At 37.7% G+C, this 25,510-nt stretch overlaps 1 protein-coding gene across 2 annotated transcripts in view; it reads right to left on the bottom strand.

Moving 5' to 3' along the window:
* The window catches only part of LOC149547892 (ribonuclease H2 subunit B), a 288,765-nt gene that overhangs the window by 68,154 nt on the left and 195,101 nt on the right, over positions 1-25,510 (bottom strand). Inside the window, exon 9 of one of the 2 annotated variants that reach the window (XM_089791942.1) lies at positions 21,827-21,902. The exons of the other annotated variant lie outside the window; for it this stretch is intronic. Within the exon in view, the coding sequence (XP_089648068.1) occupies positions 21,827-21,902 (76 nt within the window). The remainder of the gene's footprint in view (positions 1-21,826; positions 21,903-25,510) is intronic. 2 annotated transcript variants of the gene reach the window in all.

Below are 25,510 nucleotides of genomic sequence, written 5' to 3'. Positions count from 1 at the left end.
GAAAATAGGACACACCTTCAGAAACTGTCCAGAAAGAGAAAATTCTAGCCTCCCTTGCAGAAACAAAGGAAGATGAAAATCAACTATACTATTCCGCACTTTCAAGTAAAGTAAATTCAAATAAAGAAGCTTGGATTATAGACAGTGGTGCATCCCGTCACATATCTGGATTTAGAGATATGTTTGATTCATTTGAAACTCATATCACTGAAGGAGTTACAATTGGAGACAATTCTACATATCCTGTAAAAGGTATTGGGACATGTTCTACAAAATTAAAGGATGGAACTACACTTAATCTTAAAGATGTCTTATTTGTACCAGGCATAAAAATGAACCTAATTTCTATCTCAAGTCTAACTGATGATGGATATCATGTCACCTTCAACAAAAACAAAGTACTATATTGGCATTATAACTCAAATATGAAAAATGCTATTATCATAGGGTCCAAATTTGGAACATTATATAGATTAAGGAATATTAAAACTCAAGCTCTTAGTCTTGAAACATCAAATGTTAATGAATTATGGCATAGACGACTTGGGCATATTGGGTTTAGTTCACTTCATAATTTAGATAAGATAACTTTTGGTACTCCTAAACTAGACTCATCTCATAGAGGAACTTGCAAAGGGTGTGCTCTAGGGAAAATCATAAAAAAACCTTTTCCCTCTAGTGAACATAAGTCAAAATCAGTTTTGGAACTAGTCCATTCAGATCTTGTGGACCCATGCCCACACCTTCACTAGGAGGTTTTCTTTATTACATATCCTTCATTGATGATTTTTCTAGGAAGACCTGGATCTATTTCTTGAAAGCCAAATAATCAAATTAAGTTCTATCAAAATTCAAAACCTTCAAAGCATTAGTAGAAAATCAGACAAGTAAAAAGATTAAACCATTAAGATCTAACAATGGAGGAGAATATACATCAGATATCTTCAAAACTTTTTGTAATTATGTTAGGATTAAGAGGGAGTATGAAATACCTTATAATCCTCAACAAAATGGAGTCGCAGAAAGGAAAAACAGAACCATCATTGAAGTTGCAAAAGCTATGCTACACGATCAAAATATGCATGCCTCCTTTTGGGCAAAAGCTTCTAAGACTGCAGTATACATTCAAAATAGATGTCCACATTCATTTTTAAAGAATACCACACCTAAAGAAGTCTTCTCAAGGATCAAACCAGATCTAAGCCATCTTAGAATATTCGGATGTCCAGTACACATTCACATACCCAAAGAAAAGAGGACTAAACTTGAACCTTCTGGGAAGAGAGGTATATTTATAGGATATTGTGAAAATTCCAAGGGTTATAGAATTTACATTCCCGGACAAAGATCAGTTGAAATAAGTAGAGATGTAATTTTTGAAGAGGATTCTTCTTTAAAACTTTCAATTGGCATAGAAGATGAACCAATCTTAGATGATGAGGAAATTAGACAATCTGAAAATCAAAGGGAGCAAACACCTGAAGAGAGAGAACCAGATATAACTGATGGGAAGAAAAGACCATTATGGGCAAGGAAGATGTTTGAAGAAAACAATGTGGAACTAGATGAGATCTCAAAAGAAAATAAGAGAACTCGCAACCAATCATGTTATACTGCTCTTATAACTGAGATAAACAAAATCGAACCATCTATAGCTAAAGAAGCACTAAAGTCCCAAGAGTGGAAAGATGCCATGATAGAAGAATACAATTCCATAATTCAGAACGATGTTTGCGATATTGTACCTAGGCCTAAAGAAAAAACAGTTGTATCTTCAAAATGGTTATACAAAATCAAATATGCCGCTGATGGAAGTATTGAAAAACACAAAGCTAGATTTGTTGCTTGAGGATTCTCCCAGAAAGCTGGCATTGACTATGAAGAAACCTTTTGCACCAATAGCTCGTTACACTTCTGTAAGAACAATTATTGCAATTACAGCATCAAAAGGATGGAAGATTTATCAAATGGATGTAAAAAATGCTTTCCTAAATGAGGTCATTAATGAAGAAGTCTACATAGAACAACCTTAAGGGTTCACCATAAAAAATAAAAAAATCATATGTATGTAAACTCAAGAGAGCACTCTATGGTCTCAAACAGGCTCCTCGAGCTTGGTATGAAAGGATAGATAACTATCTTTCCAAACTTGGGTACTCAAAAAATGAAGCCGACTCTAATATATACTTCAAAACCACAAATGATGGTATGATAATACTTGTTCTATATGTTGATGACTTGCTGATAATAGGTGATGATAAATTTGAAAATGTAAACAAGATCTAATAGCTGAATTTGAAATGAAAGATTTAGGGCTACTACACTATTTCTTGGGATTAGAAGTTAATCAAAAGAAAGACTACATTTTCTTGCATCAAGGAAAGTACACTCGAGATATTCTAACCAGATTTGGAATGATGGATAGTAAGCCCTTATCTACTCTGATGGAAACAAATTTACACAAGCTGAAAGAAGAAGCATCAAAATCTAAGGACATTGATCCTACACTCTTCAAGCAAATAATTGGATCTCTTATGTATCTTGTAAATTCCAGACCTGACATATGCTATGCTACAAATGTCCTTAGTCATTTTATGTGTAAACCTAAGAAGATCCACCTTGTGGCTGCAAAACATATATTAAGATATTTACGAGGATCTATTGGTTTTGGATTAAAGTATGAAAAGGTTGAGATAAATTTGGAAGGACATACTGATTCAAATTGGGCAGGATGTTCATCTAACCGCAAGAGCACTATAGGTTGTTGCTTCAGTCTTGGGTCGGCTATGATATCTTGGTTCAGTAGAAAACAACAAGTTGTTGCCTTCAGTTCTACCGAAGCCGAGTATGTAGCCGCTTCTATAGGAGCAAGTGAAGTAGTTTGGTTAAGAAAACTTCTATTTGGGCTATTTGGAAAACCTCTAAAACCAACTGTGATTCATTGTGATAACCAAAGTTGCATCAAGCTATCAGAAAATCCAGTTTTCCACAATCCATCAAAGCATATTGAGACTCCCTATCACTACATAAGAGACATGGTTGGAAGAGATATCATTAAATTGAGTTATATCAATACAAATGAACAAAATGCTGATATTTTCACCAATCCTCTTGCAAAGTTGAAAATTGTATACTTCCGAGAAAAACTTAGTATGGTATGATTGTAAATGCATCTATTATTCATGAATACAAATTATTTTCTTATTTTTTCTTGCAAGCTTGTATTGTGAAAAGTGACGACTTTTCTTGAGAAAGGTGACGACCTTTCATGTGTTTTAATCCTATGATAAAGTGACGACTTTATTTTAGTTGATCTAATTTCAAATAATGGTTGAATTTGTTGTTATCTTTTGGAACGGATTTTGCCGGACACATTGATAACCTTCATGGGTCTTTTGGGCGACACCATGAAAATCGATTGTTTTGAAAGTTTAGGTTATCCTTGTTCTTTGGGCCAGATCTTGCCGGACACATTGATAACCTTCATGGGTCTTTTGAGCGATAGCCAGACACCATGAAAATCCATTATGTTTTCCTTCTTCTTTCTCTCTCTTAGCTTAAAACATAATGATGACTACATTGATTATGTAAGTTAATCTTTTTTCTTTTTTTAAATTTCCCTTGCTAAAGAGGGAGTGTTAAGATTGTTAGCATGAGTAAAATTTAATCTGTATTCAATCTAATATTCCATGACTGAGTCATATGTTATACATACAAATAATATTATATATATATATATATATATATATATATATATCTATATATATACACACACATACACATATAATATTATTGAATCTACTTATGAAATATTCCTTTGAATAGCCGATGTAATATTCACGTCAAAGATATTATTACCAACTGTCGATAATAAATTGTCATCGGCTTTGACAATATTATTATTGAGAGCCGATTACAATTGCTATCATTATCTTAATATCCTTAACAAACTGTTAGCTCAACATACATGTTAAGCAATTATCGTGACCCTTGGTTGAATGGTCACCGTGTTGGGTCACGTCCTGTCTCAATAGGATGTATATAGACATGATAGACTACAATGAATAAAGAACCAATAACCACGGTAGTTCTTCTCTATTATCGCAATCTAGAGTTCATACTTACAATATATTAATCCACTCTTCATTTCAATGAATAACCTCATTCTTAATAATATCATACAATAAGTACATAATAGTTTTACTCTGCGATACAAATTCTGAATTATACATATTCATATTGAATTGAGATTTACACCAATCAGACTTACTGAATATAAAACTTTACAAAAATCACTTAAAAGTTGACCTTTTTCATGCCATTACATGTAAAATCACTTAAAAGTGGGCCTTTTTATGCCATTACATGTAAAATCACTTAAAAGTGAACATTTTTTATGTCATTCCATGTAAACTCACTTAGATGTGCAATGACATCAACAAGTTGAGCTACATAAGTTATATGCATATGCATTTAAAAGATGAGATTTTGCCTTAAGTTGTATATGCATGTAACTTAAACATGTATTTGCACTCAAAAGGTGCGTTTTGCACCAAAAACGTGTAATTGAATCCCCAAAACCTGTTTTTGGGCAAAAAGCATGTTATTAAAACATGCATATGCACCTAAAAGGTGCGTTTTTGCCTTGGGAGACCCCATTACATGTTTTTAAAACATGTAATGGTATCAAAATGGTGCTTTTTTTTTCTATGTTACATTTTTAAAACATGCAAACACCTTCAAAAGGTTTGTTTTGCTCTCAAATACATGCATTTGATCTTCATGCACCAAAAAACTCCAAGCGTGTGCCCTCCAAGAACCTGTTTTTGCTCGGAATTTTCAAATCTCTCCATTCCATGGTATGAAATTCATTCCATAAGGGGTGTTTTTCTTTATCTAAGTGTTTCCAAGCATTAAACGTTGAGATCTCATGCAAAGAACGCCTAAAATTTGTCATTATAGCTCATGTTCTTGCTTGCAAAAGAGGCGTTTTGACATATTCATCCATTTTCAATACACCAAGGGTCACGTTTTGTACTGTGAACTCCTATTTAGGGTTCTCTATCGTTTACCATTTTGGAAGTGAAAGACCTTCCCTATTTGGCTCGTGCAGTTTCGGTGGGATTCAATCCTCGCCCTATTCAATTGTTGCATGTAATACTTCGCTTGGATCTGGCAAGTCGGAGCACCATCTTTCAGCAATTATTAATTGAAGAGTTTTTGTGAATATCTATTGGCTCGATCTGCTTGATTCTGTGTACTTCCATTTTCAAGTCTCCATTACTGTGTGAATTCCATCAACATTTTCTGTGTATGAGCAAGATTGTGTTTTGGTGCCAGATACCCAATTGTACTGCACATTCCTCACCCGTCCATCCATCCGTACTAATCTACTCTTCATTGTATGGCTTGATATAATCACCGTACTGCCTGCTGGAGTCACCGTACGGCTTGCTGGTTATAGCACCGTATTGCCTGCTAGAGTCATCATACGGCTTGCTAGGATCACCGTATAGATTGCTACCAACCCTCCACCACCATACGGACCACCCCTCCTTCACCGTACGGACCAAAACCCCCTTCACCATATGGATTACTATGTTTGTCTACTGTACAGCATTAACTGACATCTTGTACAACCACCATACAACACACCCACCCCCGTACAGCATCTCAACCTCCCCTCTGTACGGCCTATACCGTACAACCACTAGCTTGCAACCATATAAAATTTTCTTAAGGGCATTCTGAGGCCTAGAACATTTCAGTGGTATCAGAGCGCTTTGATCTTGCTAGCATGTGGACAATGAATGAGAGTTTATAGCCAAAAGAGAAGGACACATTCCATTGATCAAATGGTTGTCCAATCGGAACTGACCGCTGCCAAACTCGTGTCACTACTAAGGGAACTTGCCAAGAATCAGGCGCAGATCACTGAACGCAACGACTCATGGAAGAAACTCTCAAGAAGTTGGTGGAAAACAAAATATTCAGGGAACAAAATGGTCACGACGCGGACTCGGTGTCAAGTAAATCAAACCCTCATCTAGCACGCTCTCGACCTTCCATGCCAACTTTTCCATCACAAACGGAGGCACAACACAGAAGGAAACAACCAACCTTCGAAGAGATACAAGAACAACTGAGAGAAGACTGGAAGAATGCAAACCTTTAAGAAGATATATCCTACAAAGATTATGCGGATCTGAGAATGACATTCTGGAGGCGAAAATAGAGGATATTTTAACAATGATCTTAGAAGAAAGTTGAGTAAGGTAAATCTATCTCCATTTGATGGATCCAGTTCCATATCTGCACAACCGTGGGTAATGAAAGCCAATACCTACTTCCAACTGAATCTTATGCCAGAAGAAGAAGCAATCAAATTTGTCGCACTGCACTTGGAAGGAGTTGTGCACAAATGGTGGCATCAGAGCACCATCACATTAGGGCATGATCAAATAAATACTTATGTAGAATTCACGGAGAGATTGATAGAGCGATTTGATGGTAAGGATCCAGAACTCAACTTCAAAGATTTGGCACAACTGAGACAAATTGGATCATTCGATCAAATCATTGTGGAATTCCAAAGACTCTTCGTCTCGGTCATGGACATTTCCGAAAGGAGATGGGTAGTGCTCTTCATGGACGGACTGACAAAATCTCTAAAAGGTTGGGTAAAGCGGTTCAATCCTACCACCCTGTGAGAAGCAATCAATAAAGCACGGAGTATGGCATCGTCATCGACATCATCCTCTCGAAGTCACTCACACTCTAAACCGCCAACGTTTCCAAGGGACAAACCTCCGCCCAAGAAGCCGTCGTTGGATGAAGCTATCAGACAGGAACTCCGAAGGAAGAAATTGTGTGTCAATTTCAAGGGACCTTAGTAGCCTGGCCACCAATGCCTCGGGAAGGGGAAGATCCATTACATTGAGGTCATGTCCGATGATGAGGATGAATAGGAAGAAATGTCGACTGAAGATAACCAACCCCACATGACACCAAGATGGCCAGTTTAAACCATACGGAGAGAATTGCAGCTTTGGTACAATGCAGAGGAACCATTGCCTTGGCCGACAGTCCGAGGTGCACAATTTTTCGTGTACGGGGTACCCTTCAAGGACAAAGGGTTGCAATAATGCTGGATAGAGGGGCCACTTTAAATTTCATAAACTCATCCTTGGTAAAACGAAGAAGTCTACCTACGGAGGCGTACGTATGCTTTCAGGTCAAAGTTGCCAGAGGGACTCTTCTACCCTGCACACGCCTTGTTCCTCAGCTAAGTATCACAATGGCGAATCACATAGTGGCTGAGGATTTCTTCATAGTGGAGCTTGCTGACATGGAAGTTATTCTCGAGATACAATGGATGGAGACACTCAATGAATACACTTCAAAGTTTCAAACAGATGGACTTCACTTTTGTTGTTGACGGAAAGAAGGTTGTCCTCCGAGGAATGGCAAACAAAGGTCCGAAGGAAGTTTCTGCGCATCGGATGGAGGCAATTTTTCGGCACAATGACATTGCGTGGGCTACACATTGTTTTATCTCAGCAAAACCTATAAAGGGGCACCGAACCCCTCCACAGGATGAAGAACTCTAGGATATTTTAAGTAGACATGATAAAGTTTTCATGGATATTCCTCCTAGCATACCACCTCATCGAGGGTTTGAACACACTATCGAATTGGAATCAGGAGTAAAGCCAATCAGAACCACACCGTACCGCCACACCAAGAAATTCAAAGATGAGATCGAAAGGACGATACAGGAATTGCTAGGGGAAGGATGGATGCATCCTAGTTCTAGCCCATTCACATCATCAGTGGTATTGGTCAAAAAGGAGGGGACGATGCGCATGTGTGGACTACTGCACGTTGAACAAAAAAACAATAAAGAATAGATATCTCATTCCAAGGATAGATGAGCTACTAGATGAATTGCATGGCACGGTCTATTTTTAAAAAATAGATCTCCGTTCCAAATACCATCAGATCCGCATGAGGGAAGATGTGGAGAAGACGGCTTTCCATTATCACTATAAACATTATGAGTTTTTGGTCATGCCCTTCGGATTGACCAATGCACCTGCTACCTTTCAATCATACATGAACCGCATCTTCAACAAACAATTGCGTAAGTATTTATTGGTATTCTTTGATGATCTTATTATTTATAGCAAGAAATGGGAGGAGCACCTAAAGCACCTGAATGAAGTTCTAAGTATCATGAAGGAACAGTCTCTGTTTGCCAAGCAATCCAAATTTGAATTTGGTATGACAAAAATATTGTACTTGGGGCATGTTGTTAGTAAATACGGAGTTCAAGTGCATCAGGAGAAGATTCAAGCTATCCTTGACTGGCCTCCTCCAAAATCACTCACGGAGCTGCAAGGATTTTTCGGACTATGCAGTTAATACAGGAGGTTCATTAAAGGATTCTCTCAACTCAGCACACCCTTAACAAATCTAACAAAGAAGCAGTCTTTCCAGTGGAATGAAAAGGCACAACTCACCTTTGATAAACTGAAGGAGGCCATGAGCACTTTTCCTGTACTTGCACTACTTGATTTCACTCAACCGTTCATTTTGGAGTGTGACGCGTCCGAGGAAGGCATTGGAGTGGTACTGATGCAAGATTGACATCCCATTGCTTATGAGAGCAGGAAGCCTACGCCAGCAAAACGCCTATGTTCCATCTACGACAAAGAAATGTTGGCCATCGTACATGCACTAACCAAGTTCTGGCAATATCTGGTAGGTGCCAAGTTTGTCATCCGTATGGATCACAACAGTCTGAGATATTTTCTGGAGCAACAGAACTTGAACAAACGGCAACAAAAATGGGTAAGAAAATTTCAAACTTTTGATTTTGACATTGAATATGTGAAAAGGAAGAACAATGTGGTTGCAAATGCCTTGTCCAAGAAACCCACCATCTGCTCACTAGACCAGATTTCAGCTGACTAGAAGGCACATCTATTAGTGGAATCTTCCAAAAATACATTTGCCTGTGAAATAATGGATGGCCACACTCACAATGATCAGTACAGAGTGGTGGATGACATCATCTACTATAAAAATCAGATGTAGTTGGTGCCAGAATCCAAATTGAAGCAGAAAATCTTGAAGGAAGTACACGACTCACCTCTAGCTAGACACCTGGGTTTCCTCAAAACTTACAGAAGTCTTCGGGAGAGGTTTTCATGGAAAGGACTTAAAGGGGACATGTTGCAGTATGTAAGAGAGTGTACAGTTTGCCAACAGAACAAGTCCGAACATACTCTTCCTGCCGGGCTGCTACAACATTTGCCAATTTCCAAACATAAGTGGTAAAGTTTATCAATGGATTTCATAACAGAGCTTCCCAAGGTGAATGGAAAGGATTGTATTTTCGTGGTGGTTGACAGATTGACAAAGTATGCACATTTCTTCACCATCCCCTCCGACCTTCAAGCCGTACAAGTTGTTGATCCATTCTTTAGAGAGGTCTTTCATTTGCATGGGTTACCCTGAAACATCGTCAGTGATTGGGATAGACGATTCATCAGTATCTTTTGGACAGAATTGTTTCGGATGGCAGGGACAGAACTATCACCAAGTACAAGTTACCACCCACAAACGGACAGATAAACAGAGATTGTGAACAAATAGCTTGAAGGCTACCTTCGGAACTATGTTTCAGCACAACAGCAGACGTGGATAAAATGGATCCATCTGGGGGAATATTGCTACAATACCACGTACCACATGTCCATCAGAATAGCACCATTCAAAGCTCTTTACGAGTACGAACCCCTCTCCATCGATACAATTCTAGGTGACAGTCGCGCACCAAGGGCGAGGGACTGGCTTCAAGAGGGATAGGACATAATGAGGTGCTTGAAAGAAAACCTACAATGGGCACAAAATCAACAGAAGTTGTACGCTGACAGACACAAAATAGAGAGGAGTTTCAAAGTGGGGGATCTGGTCTATCTCCGGCTCCAGTCATACCGACAATCTTCATTAAAGGGAACAGGAAAGAAAAAATTGAAGCCACGATTTTATGGCCCCTATTGCGTGGTTCATCACATTGGTGAAGTAGTGTATGAACTGGAACTTCCGGAGGGAAGCCGCATTCATAATGCCTTCCATGTTTCTTATCTAAAGAAAGCCATAGGGCAAAACGTCACAATTGCTACCGACCTCCCACCACTCAACGAAGAAGGGAAGCTCATTTTGGAACTAGCTGAGATCCTCGAAGTATGTGAAAAAATCCTACAGAACCACACTGTAAAGGAATCCTTGGTATTGCCGGTGACAACTACCGTTGGACAACGCAACGTGGGAAGGCAAGCACATTCTCCAGCACCCGGCATTTTGCTTGAGGACAAGCAAACTTTGGAACGGGAGGACTGTAATGTTCCTGTTATAAAACAAATAATAAATTAAACTTTTGTAATGGGCCGATTGATTTAATGTACCTCGGACCCATTTTTGTTTTATTTCTGTAGTTCGTGTCGTCGTCGACTATCTTTGTACACCCCCAGAAAGTTTCCCGATGGGTATTTAAGCACGGCTTGTAGGTAGTCTTTAGGAGGCATTTTTCGGATTATTTCTTTGTACTGCGAACTCCTGTTTAGGGTTCTCTATAGTTCACCATTTTGGAAGTAAAAGACCTTCCCTATTTGGCTCATGCAGTTTCGGTGGGATTCAACCTTCACCCTATTCTGTTGTTGCATGTAATACTTCGCTTGGATCTGGCAAGTCGAAGCACCATCTTTCAGCAATTATTAATTGAAGAGTTTTTGCGAATATTTATTGGCTCGATCTACTTGATTCTATGTACTTCCATTTTCAAGTCTTCATTACTGTATGAATTCCATCAACATTTTCTGTGTATGAGCAAGATTGTGTTTTGGTTCCAGATACCCAACTGTACTACACATTACTCACCCATCCATCCATCTGTACTGATCTACTCTTCATTGTATGGCTTGATATAATCACCATATTGCCTATTGGAGTCACCGTACGGCCTGCTGGGATCACCGTACGGACTGCTACCAACCTTCCTTCACCATACGGACCACCCCTCCTCCATCGTATGGACCAACTCCCCCTTCACCATACAAATTACTGTGTTTGTCTACTGTACGACATTAACTGATGGTACGGCTTGTACCATATGACCACTAGCTTGCAACTGTACAGAATTTTCTTAAGGGCATTCTGAGGCCTAGAACATTTCACATTTTTGCATTTGAAAGTGAAAAACATTACATGTACCAAAGAATCATCTTGGGAAATATGGAATGAGAAAAAGGGAGATTATCAGAAGTATGTAAATCAATATTGGTTGGCTACTAAGAGAAACAACTTCTCAAGATGGCCAAAGACCATTCACTAATCTAATTTCAAGCAGGAGTAAAAAGATCTTATCATTCTTCTCAGTAGGGTTTGTGGTCTTAAAGATTCCATCGATTTTGAACCACAGATGTACAAATTCATCTTCATGATCTTCAAGAATAAAGAACATATCTTTTCGGGAGAATTGATTACCACTATACTATGTCAATAGTTGCTCAATGTAGGGACTTCAGTGTCTTTCTACATGAATTCGTCCCTTGTTTACATTGCTTTTGCCATGGGATCTTTCTCTGGACTCTCAACCAAAGGAGATCGTATTCAGATTCTAGTTTGGGATTACTATGATTAGCTCACTCTGGCTAATAGTAAGTTTCATTATAGAAGAGTTCAAAATGCTTTCTTTGGGCATTTCCGATGTTTGTTTGATAGATAGTTATCCATCAAAAGGGTATCTGATAAAGCTTGGGAAAAGGTAAATCAATATGGTTGTATCTTTATTCAGTTTCTAACCTTCACTTACTTGAGAGTTGGATACTTTAAAGGAGAGTTGTATACCTTACCTAGGTATGCTACTGATAGGATCATTCTAATGAAATTAGCCAGACAACTCATAGAATTTTAGTCTGATCAGCATGCTTTACATAGGCCTGGTTTTGGTATTTCTTTTGCCAAACCCTTGGTAATTAGTAATTATTTGATCAATTCTGTACATGGCAAAAAACATGGAAGTAGAAATTGCAACTGATCACTTTGATGGAATTCAAAACCAGATTTGCCTTTGATTGCAGAGAAATGAATTCTCAAATCAAACGGGTTTTCACACATGTTCATCGTATTGAGGATGTTTGGATTGATATGCGAACAGAATTGGACGTAATGAAGATGCTTTACTACAGATTAACTTTGCAACAAATCATTGATCTTAACATGCTTGAGATTCCTTCAAATTTCTAAATTGAAGATGATGGCAATGTTCTTGATCCTGAATATCATCAGACGGGTTTTGATAAAAAGTGTCTTTTCCCATTCAATGGCAGCAAAAGGAAGGTACATCTATCCTTGATAGATTTCAATCCATTTTAGCAAACACCAACAAGTGGCTGAAAATTTAAGGCTTAAAAAGGGTTAATCCGAAGTTGGGTTTGGGTTGTGGAAGTTTTGGTCCTCCTAGAAGGAAGTCATAGTTGGAAATTACAAGAAAAGATGGAGCTTCTTCTTCTAATGTGAAGAAGTCTCTTAAATTCAAATTGAAGGGCTTAAAGGGATCTAAATTATCTCAAATCTCTAAACCAAAGGAGGAGTGAGAGGAAGAATCAGAGACAGAATCAGATGAAGAAGATGAGGAAGAAGGGGAAGTAATGATCATATCTCCCCAAAGCCCTGCACAGACTCATGCACCATCCATGCATGAAGCACCTTTTCTGGATGAGAAAGATGATGATGTGGATTCATTTTCCACTGTTTTCACATCTTCTATTTCGGCTTCAAAAGTCAACACATTGGCTCTTCCTATATCTTCAGTAGCACCTTCAATGTTAACAACTAACAACGTGAAAATCTTGGAAAGGTGTTTGAGGATTTTCCAATCTTCACTGAAGGTCAAGCTTCCCAACTTGATACTTCTATAACAAGTTTTGAGCTATTCATGACGAAATCCTCTCATCATGCTCCTATGAATTCAGCTGTGTAGACTAAACCTTGTTCAGTTACAAAGGAGATACAATCAGGATTAATGCCGATGGTCTCCACCGTACCTATTTCCACAGATGAAAATTTCAGCTTGCCTGCATGGGTGAGCAGGATCACAGTGAAGAGAAGGAAAGTGGTTGTACCTCTGGATAACCTTCCTATATAGAAAACTAAGTCCAAATCCTTAAAGGATAAGATTGTTTCAAGGATCTTAGTTGATTCGAAGAAAACTAAGTTTGTAGAAGTTGTTGAGCCACTGGTGGACAAACCTGTTGAAGAACTTACCTGTTCTGATTAAAAGTTCATTAAGGTAGAAATCGGGAAGTAGTCACGTTTGAGTTGCTTACAAGTTGCTCAAGATGCATTAGCTAATGTATCAAAAAGCAATCATGAATTATTGGAAAAGAAGAATCAACTCAAATAGGAGGTTACTCACTTAAATGAAGTCATTCAGCAACAATCTTCTCAAAGTGTTGTTATTGTATCCCAGACATCCAAGGAAAGAAAGTTGACTGAAGCTGCTAAGTCTTGGATAGGAGAAGTCATTTCTGAAGGAGTTCAAGCTATTACAGATATGTTTAAAATCCTTAGACGTATCAAAGATATGATTAAAATGAAGCAAGGCTTGATTTCCTCTAACTCAAGAAGCAGATGATTTGAAAGAGATTCTCAATGATTGGGATGAGATTGTTAAATTTGATTTGGATGCCATGGTTTCATGTGACATTCTTCAGTCATGTGAAATGTTCTTCAGATATCAAGGGCTTATGGGCTACAAAGAAGAAACATTGAGAAAACTGATAACAAAGTTGCAATCAGCCCTTAGAGATTGCCAAGCAATAGAAACAGGGGTCACATTTGACTTAGAGAAAATGGGATGCCAGGTTCTTGATGAACACGGTAATCTGATTGTAGTTGAGAGAATGACAAGAATATACAATCAGGGAAACTACTGATATAGATTCTGAAGATTTTGGTTCTCACACAATGAACAAGTTTGCTTCACAAAAAACTTTGGCAAAGCACTTGCAAGTTTCTCTGGAGACGAATTCCAAGGTTGTGCAATCAGCATATGAAAATGCAAGAAGGATAGAAGCAATATCAAAGACAATGTAGATTTCTAATTTTCCTACAGTGCGTGATGTTATCATCAAATTCAAGGCACTAAAGAACAATCTTTAAGATTATTATTTTTGTTTTTATTTTTGTTTGTAGATCAAAGAGGATGCATTGCATGAAAAAAACGTAATCTAATGCCAGTTGCATGTGTAGTTAAATGTAACCCAATAATTTATCTTCTTGTTATACTTGGTCAAAGTTGGTTGAGTTGCTCCCATTTTTTCCTCCATCTTTTTCTCAACTCCTTTCCCTATATAAAGGAGTGCCCTCTTATTGTAAAATCATCTTTTATTGTATGCAAGAGAACTCTGGAGAAATTGTGCAAGCAAAACTTTGTTTTTGTAGCACTATTTTGATAGAAAAGTGAATACAAACAAGCAATTGAGACTTAACTTTGATTGAGTGAGATTATTACTTGTGTGAATTAGAAGCTTTGTCTGTGATTTGCATATGTTATCTTTGATTCATGTAGTCTTGTGTTCTTGATAATTGAGTGTAAAAAGAGTTAAGAAGCAATTGGAGGGAGCTTTAACTAGGAGCAATTGTGAAGATACATTGTTAGAAGCTTTGTCTATAGCTTATATCTCTTCTTGATTCACAAAATAGTTAATACATCTTTACTTTTGGAAGTCTTTGTGACCTATTAGTAAACATTATTCATATCAAATTATGACTGGACTTAGAGCCAAATCAGTACACCTTCAGCTAGCCTAAGTTAGTGTTATTTTATCGGTATCACAGTTTTCAGCTTTTAGATAGAAGTGTAGTTAGAGATTTCACCCTGTTCATTACTCGCTCCACAAGTAAGTGGATTCTTTCCTAAAAGTTAAGAGGAAAGAATATTGGTAACACCCTTTACAAAAATCTCTCAACTTCTTGCTTACCTTGAGTTGATCCAAAGAATGGTGAAAAGGGAGAGCCTTCCCTTTAAGGTAGGAGAGACTCTGTCTCACACACTATGGCTGGTCATCATATTTTGTGACTGGATTTTACCCAAAACTATCGGTTGCAAAATATCCACCCAATAGACAATAATAGAAAGAAAAATGGCCATGACAAGCAAGAACAAGAAAAGCAAGGGCAAGGTAGAAGACATTTTTTGCGGCCAACATCACATTTGAAGGAGTGGCAGGATCAGATGACCAACATCCATTAAAGCCCTAAGAAAAGATGAGGTAGAAAAGATTATTTTCATGCCTATTTTTTATTTGAGGGAATTTGAACCAGGACTTAGAACTATGGTGCATGGTTATGATAGAAAGACCCACAAATCCATTCAGTATTTGTTGCAGAGTGTGGTGGTGTCTTTTTCACCTAAGGATTTTAGAAAATTATTTGGGTTACCCAAAAGAGGGTATCAAGCCCCCAAACCCTCTTCCAAAATGACTTCAAGAGAGAAACAACAATTAGTAGAACCAATATGCAGGCAAGCCTTGATAGAAAAACAATGGGACAATATTTGGAGCAAGAGTAATAGTAAGGGCATATAGAAAACCTTCATTGCTAATGCGGAAAGCAAATGCATTGTTGACTTGATAAAAAGCAAGCTCACGGGAGGAAGTCGCACTTCAGATATTGCCACTTCCGTGCTCCCACAAGTAAGTGCTCTAAATTGTGGTAGGTTTTACAACTAGGCACAACTGTTGTTAGATAGGATAAAATATTTTTTGTAGCTAAAGCATAAAACCTTCTATATGCCACACCATGCCTTAGCCCTCTTCTTGGAAGCACTGGACACACAAGTAGCGCCTAAACATTGGGGTACATTCATTCCATCCAATCGTGTGAAACACTACAACCTAGCTATGTTCTACTAGTTATATTGGACAACATGGCAAGGGGAAGTACAAAGCCATGCAAGAAAAGGCTAAGGTAAGATATGTTTGCCAACACCCAAAACACAAAGGTGGAAGAAGATAGTGTTGAAGATGAAGAAGAGATAGAGGAAGCATCATCCTTTGAGTCGAAAGAGTCCAGCTCGAATGAGAAGGAAGATTATTGTACTAGTAGAAACACAAGGGAGGAAACATCAGAGCATGTTGAAAGTGTGCAAGCTGTGGAAGGGTCGTTCCTAGTACCTGGAGAGGAAGAGGAAATCCTTGTCATGGACATAAGAGCCAATTGTATGAAAGTCATCTGTATGACATCTCATACAATAGAGTGCACATGTACGGCAATCAGTCGTACTAGAGTAGACAGCTCCTATACAAAACTCATCCATACGAGTATGACCATGAGCGTGGGATCGTACAAATGGCAGAAGTGGCAAAGAGATGAGCATGGTTGACATGGGCATGGGAGCAGTTGGTACAAGCCATACAGTTGGAAAGATAGGCGAGGTATCCACAGTAGGAGGGGAAGTGGCTGGCAATAAGCTAGTCCTTCTAGATTAGGGAGCAAAGAGAATAGCCTTTACACCCTCTTGATCTCAATAATAGACCAATTAACAGATCCCACATGCCAAGATAGTGGATAACATGGCCACAAAGAATGTTGCCCACACTATACGCATCACTCCCTCACAAGGAATAGAGATTGCACAACCTATTGCACTAGCGGGCACACTTGTAGGAGAACCTCCCACTCAGATGATACCCACTTCTACACCATCGCAAATCATAACTCCAGTGGTTGTTATGGCTACTGCAGAGAAGGGATAGGACACTGGCAAGGACACTAGGATGAATATGGAGGAAGAGACAGACAATCTACTTGCCAAATTCCATATGGGAGTTGAGGATATACCACCACCCTCCCCAACCTTGATGGGATAACATGAGGACATGAATCTAGAGATGGATCTTGTTGGGATGGAAGGTGAGAATCAACACCTGGGAGAAGGTGGAGCTGCTGGAAATAATGAAGGACCAACACCTTTTGAGTAGTGTACACAATGATTCTTGCAGAATTAGAGGCCATGACTTGTGCCACACATGAAATAAGAAGAGAAGCAGAGGAAGCCAATATGAAAGTAGTGGTCTCCGCAGCAGAGTCCATATTACACTTCATGAAGGAAGGTCATCACTTGGAGTTAAGAGGATTTTCACAAAGTAGGGATGGCCCAATGAGGAGATGGAACAACAAATATAGAAATGGAGAGGCCTACAGACCATACAGGTATCCACCACACAATCGGCCATGATGACTATCCTCTCACAAATGGAGGAAACTTTTAGGACCACTTTTGTAGGATTACAAAAGGAAATGGCTAAGACAGAAGGAGAACGGATCATCTTGGGGGAGAGGGTGGAAAAGCTAGAAGTTGAGCTACAACAAGAGAAAGCCATGCATGGAGAGAAGTTGGCCTCGACAGAGAAGGATAGGATGGATGTGCTTAGACTTTTGCAGACAACACGAACCAAACAATTGACAACCAATAGGGATGTGAAGCTCCTGCAACAACAACTTGCACGAATGACAACATCTACCACTCCAAGGACGTCTTCTCACCTATCTCAATAGTCCACTAGAAAAGCTAATTTGTTTTGGTTGTCTAGAAGACAACTACTTTTTTGGGGGGAATAATGTTGGCTAGTAATAAAGTGGTAATAAAGTAATTAAAGTATATAGTAGAGTCATTATAAAAACACATGTATTGAAGAGTCACAACAGTTGGTTCCTATAACCAAGTGGAGCGCTATATGTGGGGATTATTGGGAACATTGGTAATGTTGGTAATGCAATCCCTTGGCACAATCAATAAAGTGATATTTTGCCATCTCTACGTAACTTGTATGTTCTGGTTATTAGTTTAGTACTTTGCTTGCATTGATATATAGTTGTTGTGTATAACTTCCAAACTTGTTATATAAGTACTCCCATACCTAGCACACAATCACTCCATACCTGGCCAATAATCACTCCATTCTTGGCACATGACTGCTGCCACATTTGGCAGATAACAAACACTTATTCCTCCAAAAGACTCATTTTATGAAATAGTAATAAAACTTGATGTGCAATGCCCCTTATTCAAGCATTCAAGATTTAAAACATTTAATTCCTTTCAGTGAGCTATTACACTAAGTTGATTTTTAAATTATTTTATAAAATTAAGCAATCTTAGTGAAATAATTAAATCTAAGCTCAATAATTCACCTTAAGTTGCGGAAACCACCAAACAGCATCAGAATCAAAATCTAACTATACTGGATTAATATTTATTATGAATTATTGAAAATCGAGTTTGACAAGGTGACTTTCTATGAATAGATGCTCTTTTCAAGAATCTTGGAGAACACACCAAAATTCGGAATTCACTTTGGAAAGTGTCATAGGAGTCCTCAATATGAACTCAGCTCGTTACCAGAAACAAAAGTCTCTTCTGATAAGTTGACACTCACCAAAAAAGCCATAGCTAACAACCATGCAGAGAGACCAAAAATGGGGGCAACGCATGCACATTGTAGAATATTTGATGGAAAATTTTATTTAAATGTAAATATCTAACAAGTAGGGCTTCAAGAAGATTGGATTGGCCCTTTGTACATGACCATTATACCTCTGCCAGACCCAATTTTGGCTATTTGCTTATGGGTTTGCAAATTCAATTCAACCCCACAAGCATCTGATTTGCAAGTTCTGAGCAAGTTAAACAAAAGCTTCAACAGTTGAAGCTACATAGAAGACTTCCTCAAATTTCTCATATGCATGTAACTATTACACTGTGCTTGGAGCAATAAGCCTTGAACCTTCTCCTAATGGTTACTCCCACAGAGCTACACATTTTCATTTGCCTGCCTCCTATCTCCTCCCTTTGGGGCTGAACTGCATACCATCAAGGGAGCTTGGGAGCTCCAAAGATTCTGTCCATTATCTAGTTAAAAATCTCCCTCTCACCCGACAAGTCAGCCAGTTTCTTGACAATATCAAAAGTCAACGGAAGCACAGGTCTTCTTCTAATCATATTGACAGTTGCTTATTCCATAATACTAAGCAAAATATTGTTAGAGTGTTGAGTCCTCGCCCTAGAAGAGATGTCAAATCTGCAGTCCAAGATTGCGTCAGCATCAGAGTTCCAACAATCGCCATGAAATCGCTTGAATCGCTGGTCTGGCGGTTCAATTCAACCTGGGCAATTTTTCACGAGTTGTGAATCGAATCAGCCAATTTTTTCCATGGTGTAATTAAAGTACAAAGATGGAGCAACATTGATAAATGCAAAATCCATCATCTAGTGGTGTAACGCTATAATGGGTCCAGGTAAGGAAGATGAGTATATGGTTCATATATTTTTTTGGTTGATAGATAATATTAACATTGCACCATATGAGGACAATTTTTTCTCATGAATCGCGATTCATGCAATTCATGGAAAAATTTGCTTGAATCGGCTCCATGAATCGTCATTTGGTTTTTGCTGGAGATCATACATTTCATACGCAATTGCAAAGAAAATTTCTTATCTCTGAATTTTATCGTTATAATCTGGTGTCAAGTATATTTGTTCCCATCGAGGGTTTATTCACTGGAAATTTACTGTTGAAACATCTGCATATTCAAGCATCTCTTCAGTATTTCAGTGTTGTGGTATTAAGCAATTCTGGGCAATTATTTTAGAGGATTGAGGTGCATATTCGGAGGGCAAAATTATCCTAAAGGGCTGTATTTAATAGCGCCCAGACTGGGTGTTTAACTCTGCATTCTGGACATGGCTGTTGACTGTTGTTGGGGCACTTAATCATCTGCAGTTGCACATCATTACTCTTCTACTTGTGGCATAATTCATCTGAGTTTTGGTTGGCTATAATGTGAGGACTGTGTGTCATTTCTTGGGTGCCTACCTTCTGTCTGATATACGCACTCTAGTGTGGGATATTTTTGCATCGTCGTGGGAGTTGCATGTAATCTGCAACAACATTTGGAGTCATTCTATTATCTGAAACCAGAGTTCCGAGAATCGCCATGAAATCAGCTGAATGTTAACTTCTATTTGATGATGTTATAGTGTGTTTAAGTTATATTCAATAGAGGGTGCATGAAATAAGTTTTAAATTGTTAAAATCTCTAAATTTAAAGGGTTTTTTTAAATTTGCCGATTCAGAGCCGATTCATGGCTGATTCACGATTCGACTCACCCTTGCCGATTCCAATTCTCATTACTTTGATCAGCATACAAGTTGTCCCCAAGCTCCTTCTCACTGTTCAAGGGATCAAGGGAGATTTGTGACCTGCTGCAAATAATACAAAAAGTGACAGAGTAGAGAATACAAGATGTCGCAAAACAACAAAGCCTTGCCAAGGAAATTAGGTATGCTGCTGTTAAATAAAATATATCTGCCTTCAATATGTGGCACCCCATAGATATCAACGTACTTCAAGGTATATTTGGACTTAGAATGCACAGTACATGCTAATGCTACAATCTAATTATGATTTTGAGTTTAAAGTAAGTAGGAGATATCTCAAAAGCGAAACTTTGGCTCTATCATTGACAGACTTTTTACTTATCTTGTACAAGGATCTTGCAGCAGAAGGTTCGAGTCCACTAATATGTATTGACTTCTATTATTTAACCAAATTTGACAGAAGCTACAGCACTCCAGCCTTGGCAGGAAAATCCTACTGAGCCATTCACATCTTCTGAAAATGTTGGAAAATATTCAAATTGCATTTAACTACCAAATAGAGATGACCACAAAAAACCACTTGTTTCAACCCTTCCATGGAATCAAATGTCTCTTTCTATTTAGTGATGCCTTTTGAGATGAAAAGTCGAAGTCATGCCTTTCAAAATTACATTACAAAATCTTAACAAACATCATTCTGTAGTTGTGCCAGGTTTTCACTTCAAGCTTGATCAAAACAAAGATTTATAAATGCGAAGTGGGAATGAACTCTACTTGCCATCACGTTCTCACACTTTTAATTACCCAGTTCATTTAGAAGTGGAATGCTAATTCATGGGTAATACACAGAAACTGCATCTTTTTGAGACAAGAGCTTCAAAGGATTTAATCTAATGTGACAGGAAAGCTACTGCAGATAACAAAGCACAGATCTCAAGCATTAAGCAGTATCCTTGAAGATTTGCTGATTTTGTTGCCTGCCAGATGTTCAAATAAGGATTGACAATGCCCTTCCAAAAGGATCCCAAACCTTTTCTTAAGGTTGGGGGAGGAAAGTCTCAGTCACTTCCATCTTGCCCCCACACACACATGTTTCGCAATCATCCAACTCCAATGTTTTTCTGCATATGGGCAGCTAGGGATCGGACGATCAGCTTATTCTGCCTGGGATTTACAAAGTGTACAGATCGAAGGTCCCTGGATCTCCATCCTTGCCAACCTATCCCAAATGATGATTATTTTCTGTTTTGACTTGCACAAAACCATGTTTGGATTAGGATTCGTTTGTTATCCAACCATTTTCTAAGGAAGGTCTTCTTAAAGCTTAATCATAACATTATTTCACATCATATTGAAAAGCATCCATTCTAATGCATCATAGATATCAACATAGATCATCCATTCATATTCACCAACTTTGTTAGATTTACTAGCATCACTTTAGCTAAGAGAAGAATTACCAAAATTCGCAAAAGCTTAAAATATAAAACAACTGTTTCAATTAAAACTAGCAGCAGAAAAGAAAATACAAAAAATTGCTGACTACTAGAAGCAAATCACAATATCTTTACATAGCTGAAATTGAAGCTTACCATGATCCTTTCTGAAGTTAAATCAACAGATTCAGAATCCTTGATTTGAGGCTTTTTGGTAGCCTCTAGATCTACACTGCAAAGGTTCTCACAATCACATTGTCTTAAGAAATTTTTTAATAACAATCTCCGGATATTATAACTGCATAACCGATTCAGCCTAAGCTGTTTGAAACAAGAAAATGCAAAAGCTTCCGCACCACACAAAGTTTTTAAAAAAATTCTAAAATTTACACAACAAAGAAATGCTTTATGTATCTTTATCTGAGATAGACTGATAGTATACTAAAATAAAAATGTTATTAAATATTCATTCATTAACATTACCAAAGTCAACAATTACCCACCAATTGGTTTTTCATTCATGTAGAATTCAGTTTCAACTGATTTCTTATAGAAAACTACAATTTAAAAAATGTGATCTACAAATAACAGTGAATAGTGACACTACAAACAAAGTGCAATAATAAAACTAACAATACTATTTTTCCTCAAAAATTCATGTATTATGGGTTTTAAATCATTTTGATCAATTTTGCGTCTTTTTCAAAGCCAGTTTTCTTGATTAATATCTTTGGCCCACTTGATACATTTGTTCTCAATCATAATTTTGGTAATACTGATTATTGATTAAATTCCCCACAACAAAAACGTAAGACTTGAAGAACTTTTTGAAATAGTACCCTTCTCCAAGTAACAAAGGATAGTGATGACTTTTCAAAGAGTGTAATAGCCTAATTGGGATCAACTTGGGGCAGGACTCGAGAGGGATCATTAAAAAGACAGATTGCCTAAAGATTTAGTTGACTTTCCAAATAATCAGCCCAATATTAAGCCATTGCTATGAAGTAACCATATTGCTATTGAGAAGTACAGGAAAATTGTTGAAGAAAAGAGTGATTCTTAACTGGTTTTATATGCAATCATTAAAGAATGATGTCTAAGTTGGTCGAACATATCCCAAGACATGCTTGTATTTAAGGCCAATTGTTTGCATAAAGTTATATCATGCAGTAGGGAGGGAAATATGGTGGATCACTAATTAGCCAAACAAAGAGAGGGATCAAACTGTCTTGTGGTCAAGGAACTCATTTATAATTTACAATGAATAGCTTTTAGGGATTTAAGAAAAATATTTAAATATTCCAAAAAAGAATATTTTAAAGCAAACAATCCAAGAGCTCTAGAAAAAGCAGAAATAAAGGAACTTAAACCAAACCATTCTAAAATAACTAATAGAATAGTAATACAACTAGAAGTCGCCTAAATCAATTGCCTCAAAATAGCTTTTAGGGATTTAAGAAGAATATTTAAATATTCCAAAAATAAATATTTTAAAGCAAACAATCCAAGAACTCTAGAAAAAGCAGAAATAAAGGAACTTAAAACAAAACCATTCTAAAATAACTAATACAATAGCAATACAACTAGAAGTGGCCTAAATCAATTGCCTGAAAATATAACATTGGAAATCCCACTAAGATAATTTAACTACTACTAAAAATAACAATCTTCAAATAATAGGCCAGCATCATTCTTAGACTTTTTGACCAAAGACAGACAGATTATTTGAAAAAAGCTAACCTAATATGATGATATGCCAAACACTTGAATTTGAAATCCTAACCATCATGAATCTGGAACATGTCTGGCATTTCTTTCAGCAATTGCTGAAAATAAGGTTTGAAATCCTAGGGCTTTACCCCAACTTTACCTAATAACAGAAACCCTTATACAGCCATAGCACTATATTAATTAAGCATAAGATGACTGAAACTGAATCAAAACAGCAAAACTTAGATAGTTAAATCAGCAAATACGCATAAAAAATTAGAACCATGGAAGGTTGTAGGTGATTTCTTGAATCAGTCAATCCCCTGGCTAAACATTTAATGAAAAACAAGTAATTTGTACTGAGAAACGGTCTTCATTTGTTAATGTGCTGACTCTCAAAATGCTGGTATTTTTAGGAAAAATGAATTTGGTGACTAACATAATGCAAATCAAGATGATGGTGCTACAAATAATTGAAATTGCTGACTTTCATTGCTTTGGAAAGGTTGAGATGTTACTGATTTGTGCATTAACAGAGGATTATGATAACTATTAATACGGACAGATGTTGAACTGCTATTACATGCAACTGAAACAGGCCATTTGCTGCTGTAAATGATTGGAAACCTGCCAATCAAGGACAGTGTAAGACATCAATCAATATTAGTTTAGCATAAACTGATCAAGGAGCATTTTAGGTGTTTGTCACTAGAAGCTGTTTGACTGGACAGAACATTTTAATGGCTTAGGCCTTAGCCATCATTGCCATGCACCATGTTCACGTATCCACTTTTTATCATTCTAAGTGGAGATCTCTGATACTTAAACCATGTTTTTGTAACTGAGGTGCAGGAAAGTGTGACTTTGCTGGAGGTGTGCATCCTAGAGATGTTGATATTTGCAATCGATTCCATTCTCCTCAAGGGAGATGATTCTTCTCTTAGGATGAGTGGTAGACACTAGGCAGGTCATGAGGAAAAGATGAAGAAATCCTTTGCAAAAGATAAATTGGGAGGGTTGTTGGGTCCCTCCTCTTCAAGGAATTTTAAAAATCAATATTAATGGTTTTTCTCAGGGTATCCTAGTCATGTTAGTATTGCCAGATTAGGGCTTGATAGCTCTGGTGATGTTCAGTTTATTTTTTTAATTTATAAGAGTCATCATACAGATGATTACATTAAGGATCTAGCCATTTTGTATTACGTAGAGCGAAAATGTGTTCTTGGATGGAAAAGGATTATTTGCAAATCTGATTCTCAGGTGGTGGGGATTCTATTTAATGAGCAGTGGCTGGATGATGCCAGTTGGCACTTAGCTTTCGTTAGTAGATAGATTCTTAGGTTGTGCAGCTCTTTGGAATCAGTTATCTTTATTCAATTCCTAGGGAATGGAATGTAGTAGTAGACTGTCTGGCCAAATGGGCTTGTGATCAAATGCAAGGTTGAAATATTGTGCATGAAAAGGGACAATTATTTTTGGAATTGTCTCGCATGTTGGATCAGTTAGTGGATAAAGATAGGCTTGTGTAGTTCTCTATTCTCCATTGGGTACTTAGCCCTTCTTGCTTTGTAATTCTCTGTCTTGATTTCATGTGTACCCCACTTTAATCAACTAAGGTGGAAGTTTTGGTGGCTTAACCTCTGCTAGCGCACACCTATCATATGTTTGCAAATTTTTGAAAGACTCGGAGGAAATTTAGAGTGGCTGGACCAACTCACAGGTATGCATCAATTGATTGAAAGAATGGGTGGAGATTTTTTTCATTGCTGCCAAGGGATAACATTTCATGACTAAAGAAAAAGGCAGAACTTTCTGAGTTCTAAACCTAAACTTCTTATGCAGGTAAAATATCAAGTGGTTAGGCCACGTAAAAAGTATGCCTAATTTGGAATAGGAAGGATTTTTCACAGAGTTGGGTTATCATGTCACCGCTTCTCAACTTAAAACTCAGGTGGGAATCCTGTCTGTTGCTACCACTTACAACAACTCTTAGTGGGCGGACATTTTGGTGGAGTCTGAAAAGGTATGTGCCAAAATTTGTGTTTGGCATATGTGCCCAACCACACCTGGGCCATCAAAGTCAGCTTTTTAACAATTGGTGGAGATCTTTCCTACTTATGCCCCCTATCA

Source organism: Cupressus sempervirens, chromosome 7 (genome assembly GCF_028749045.1).
Source record: "Cupressus sempervirens isolate cs-2001-9-10 chromosome 7, ASM2874904v1, whole genome shotgun sequence".
In the NCBI taxonomy this organism is placed as follows: Eukaryota; Viridiplantae; Streptophyta; class Pinopsida; order Cupressales; family Cupressaceae; genus Cupressus; species Cupressus sempervirens.
This window is presented reverse-complemented; position numbering and strand designations above follow the sequence as displayed.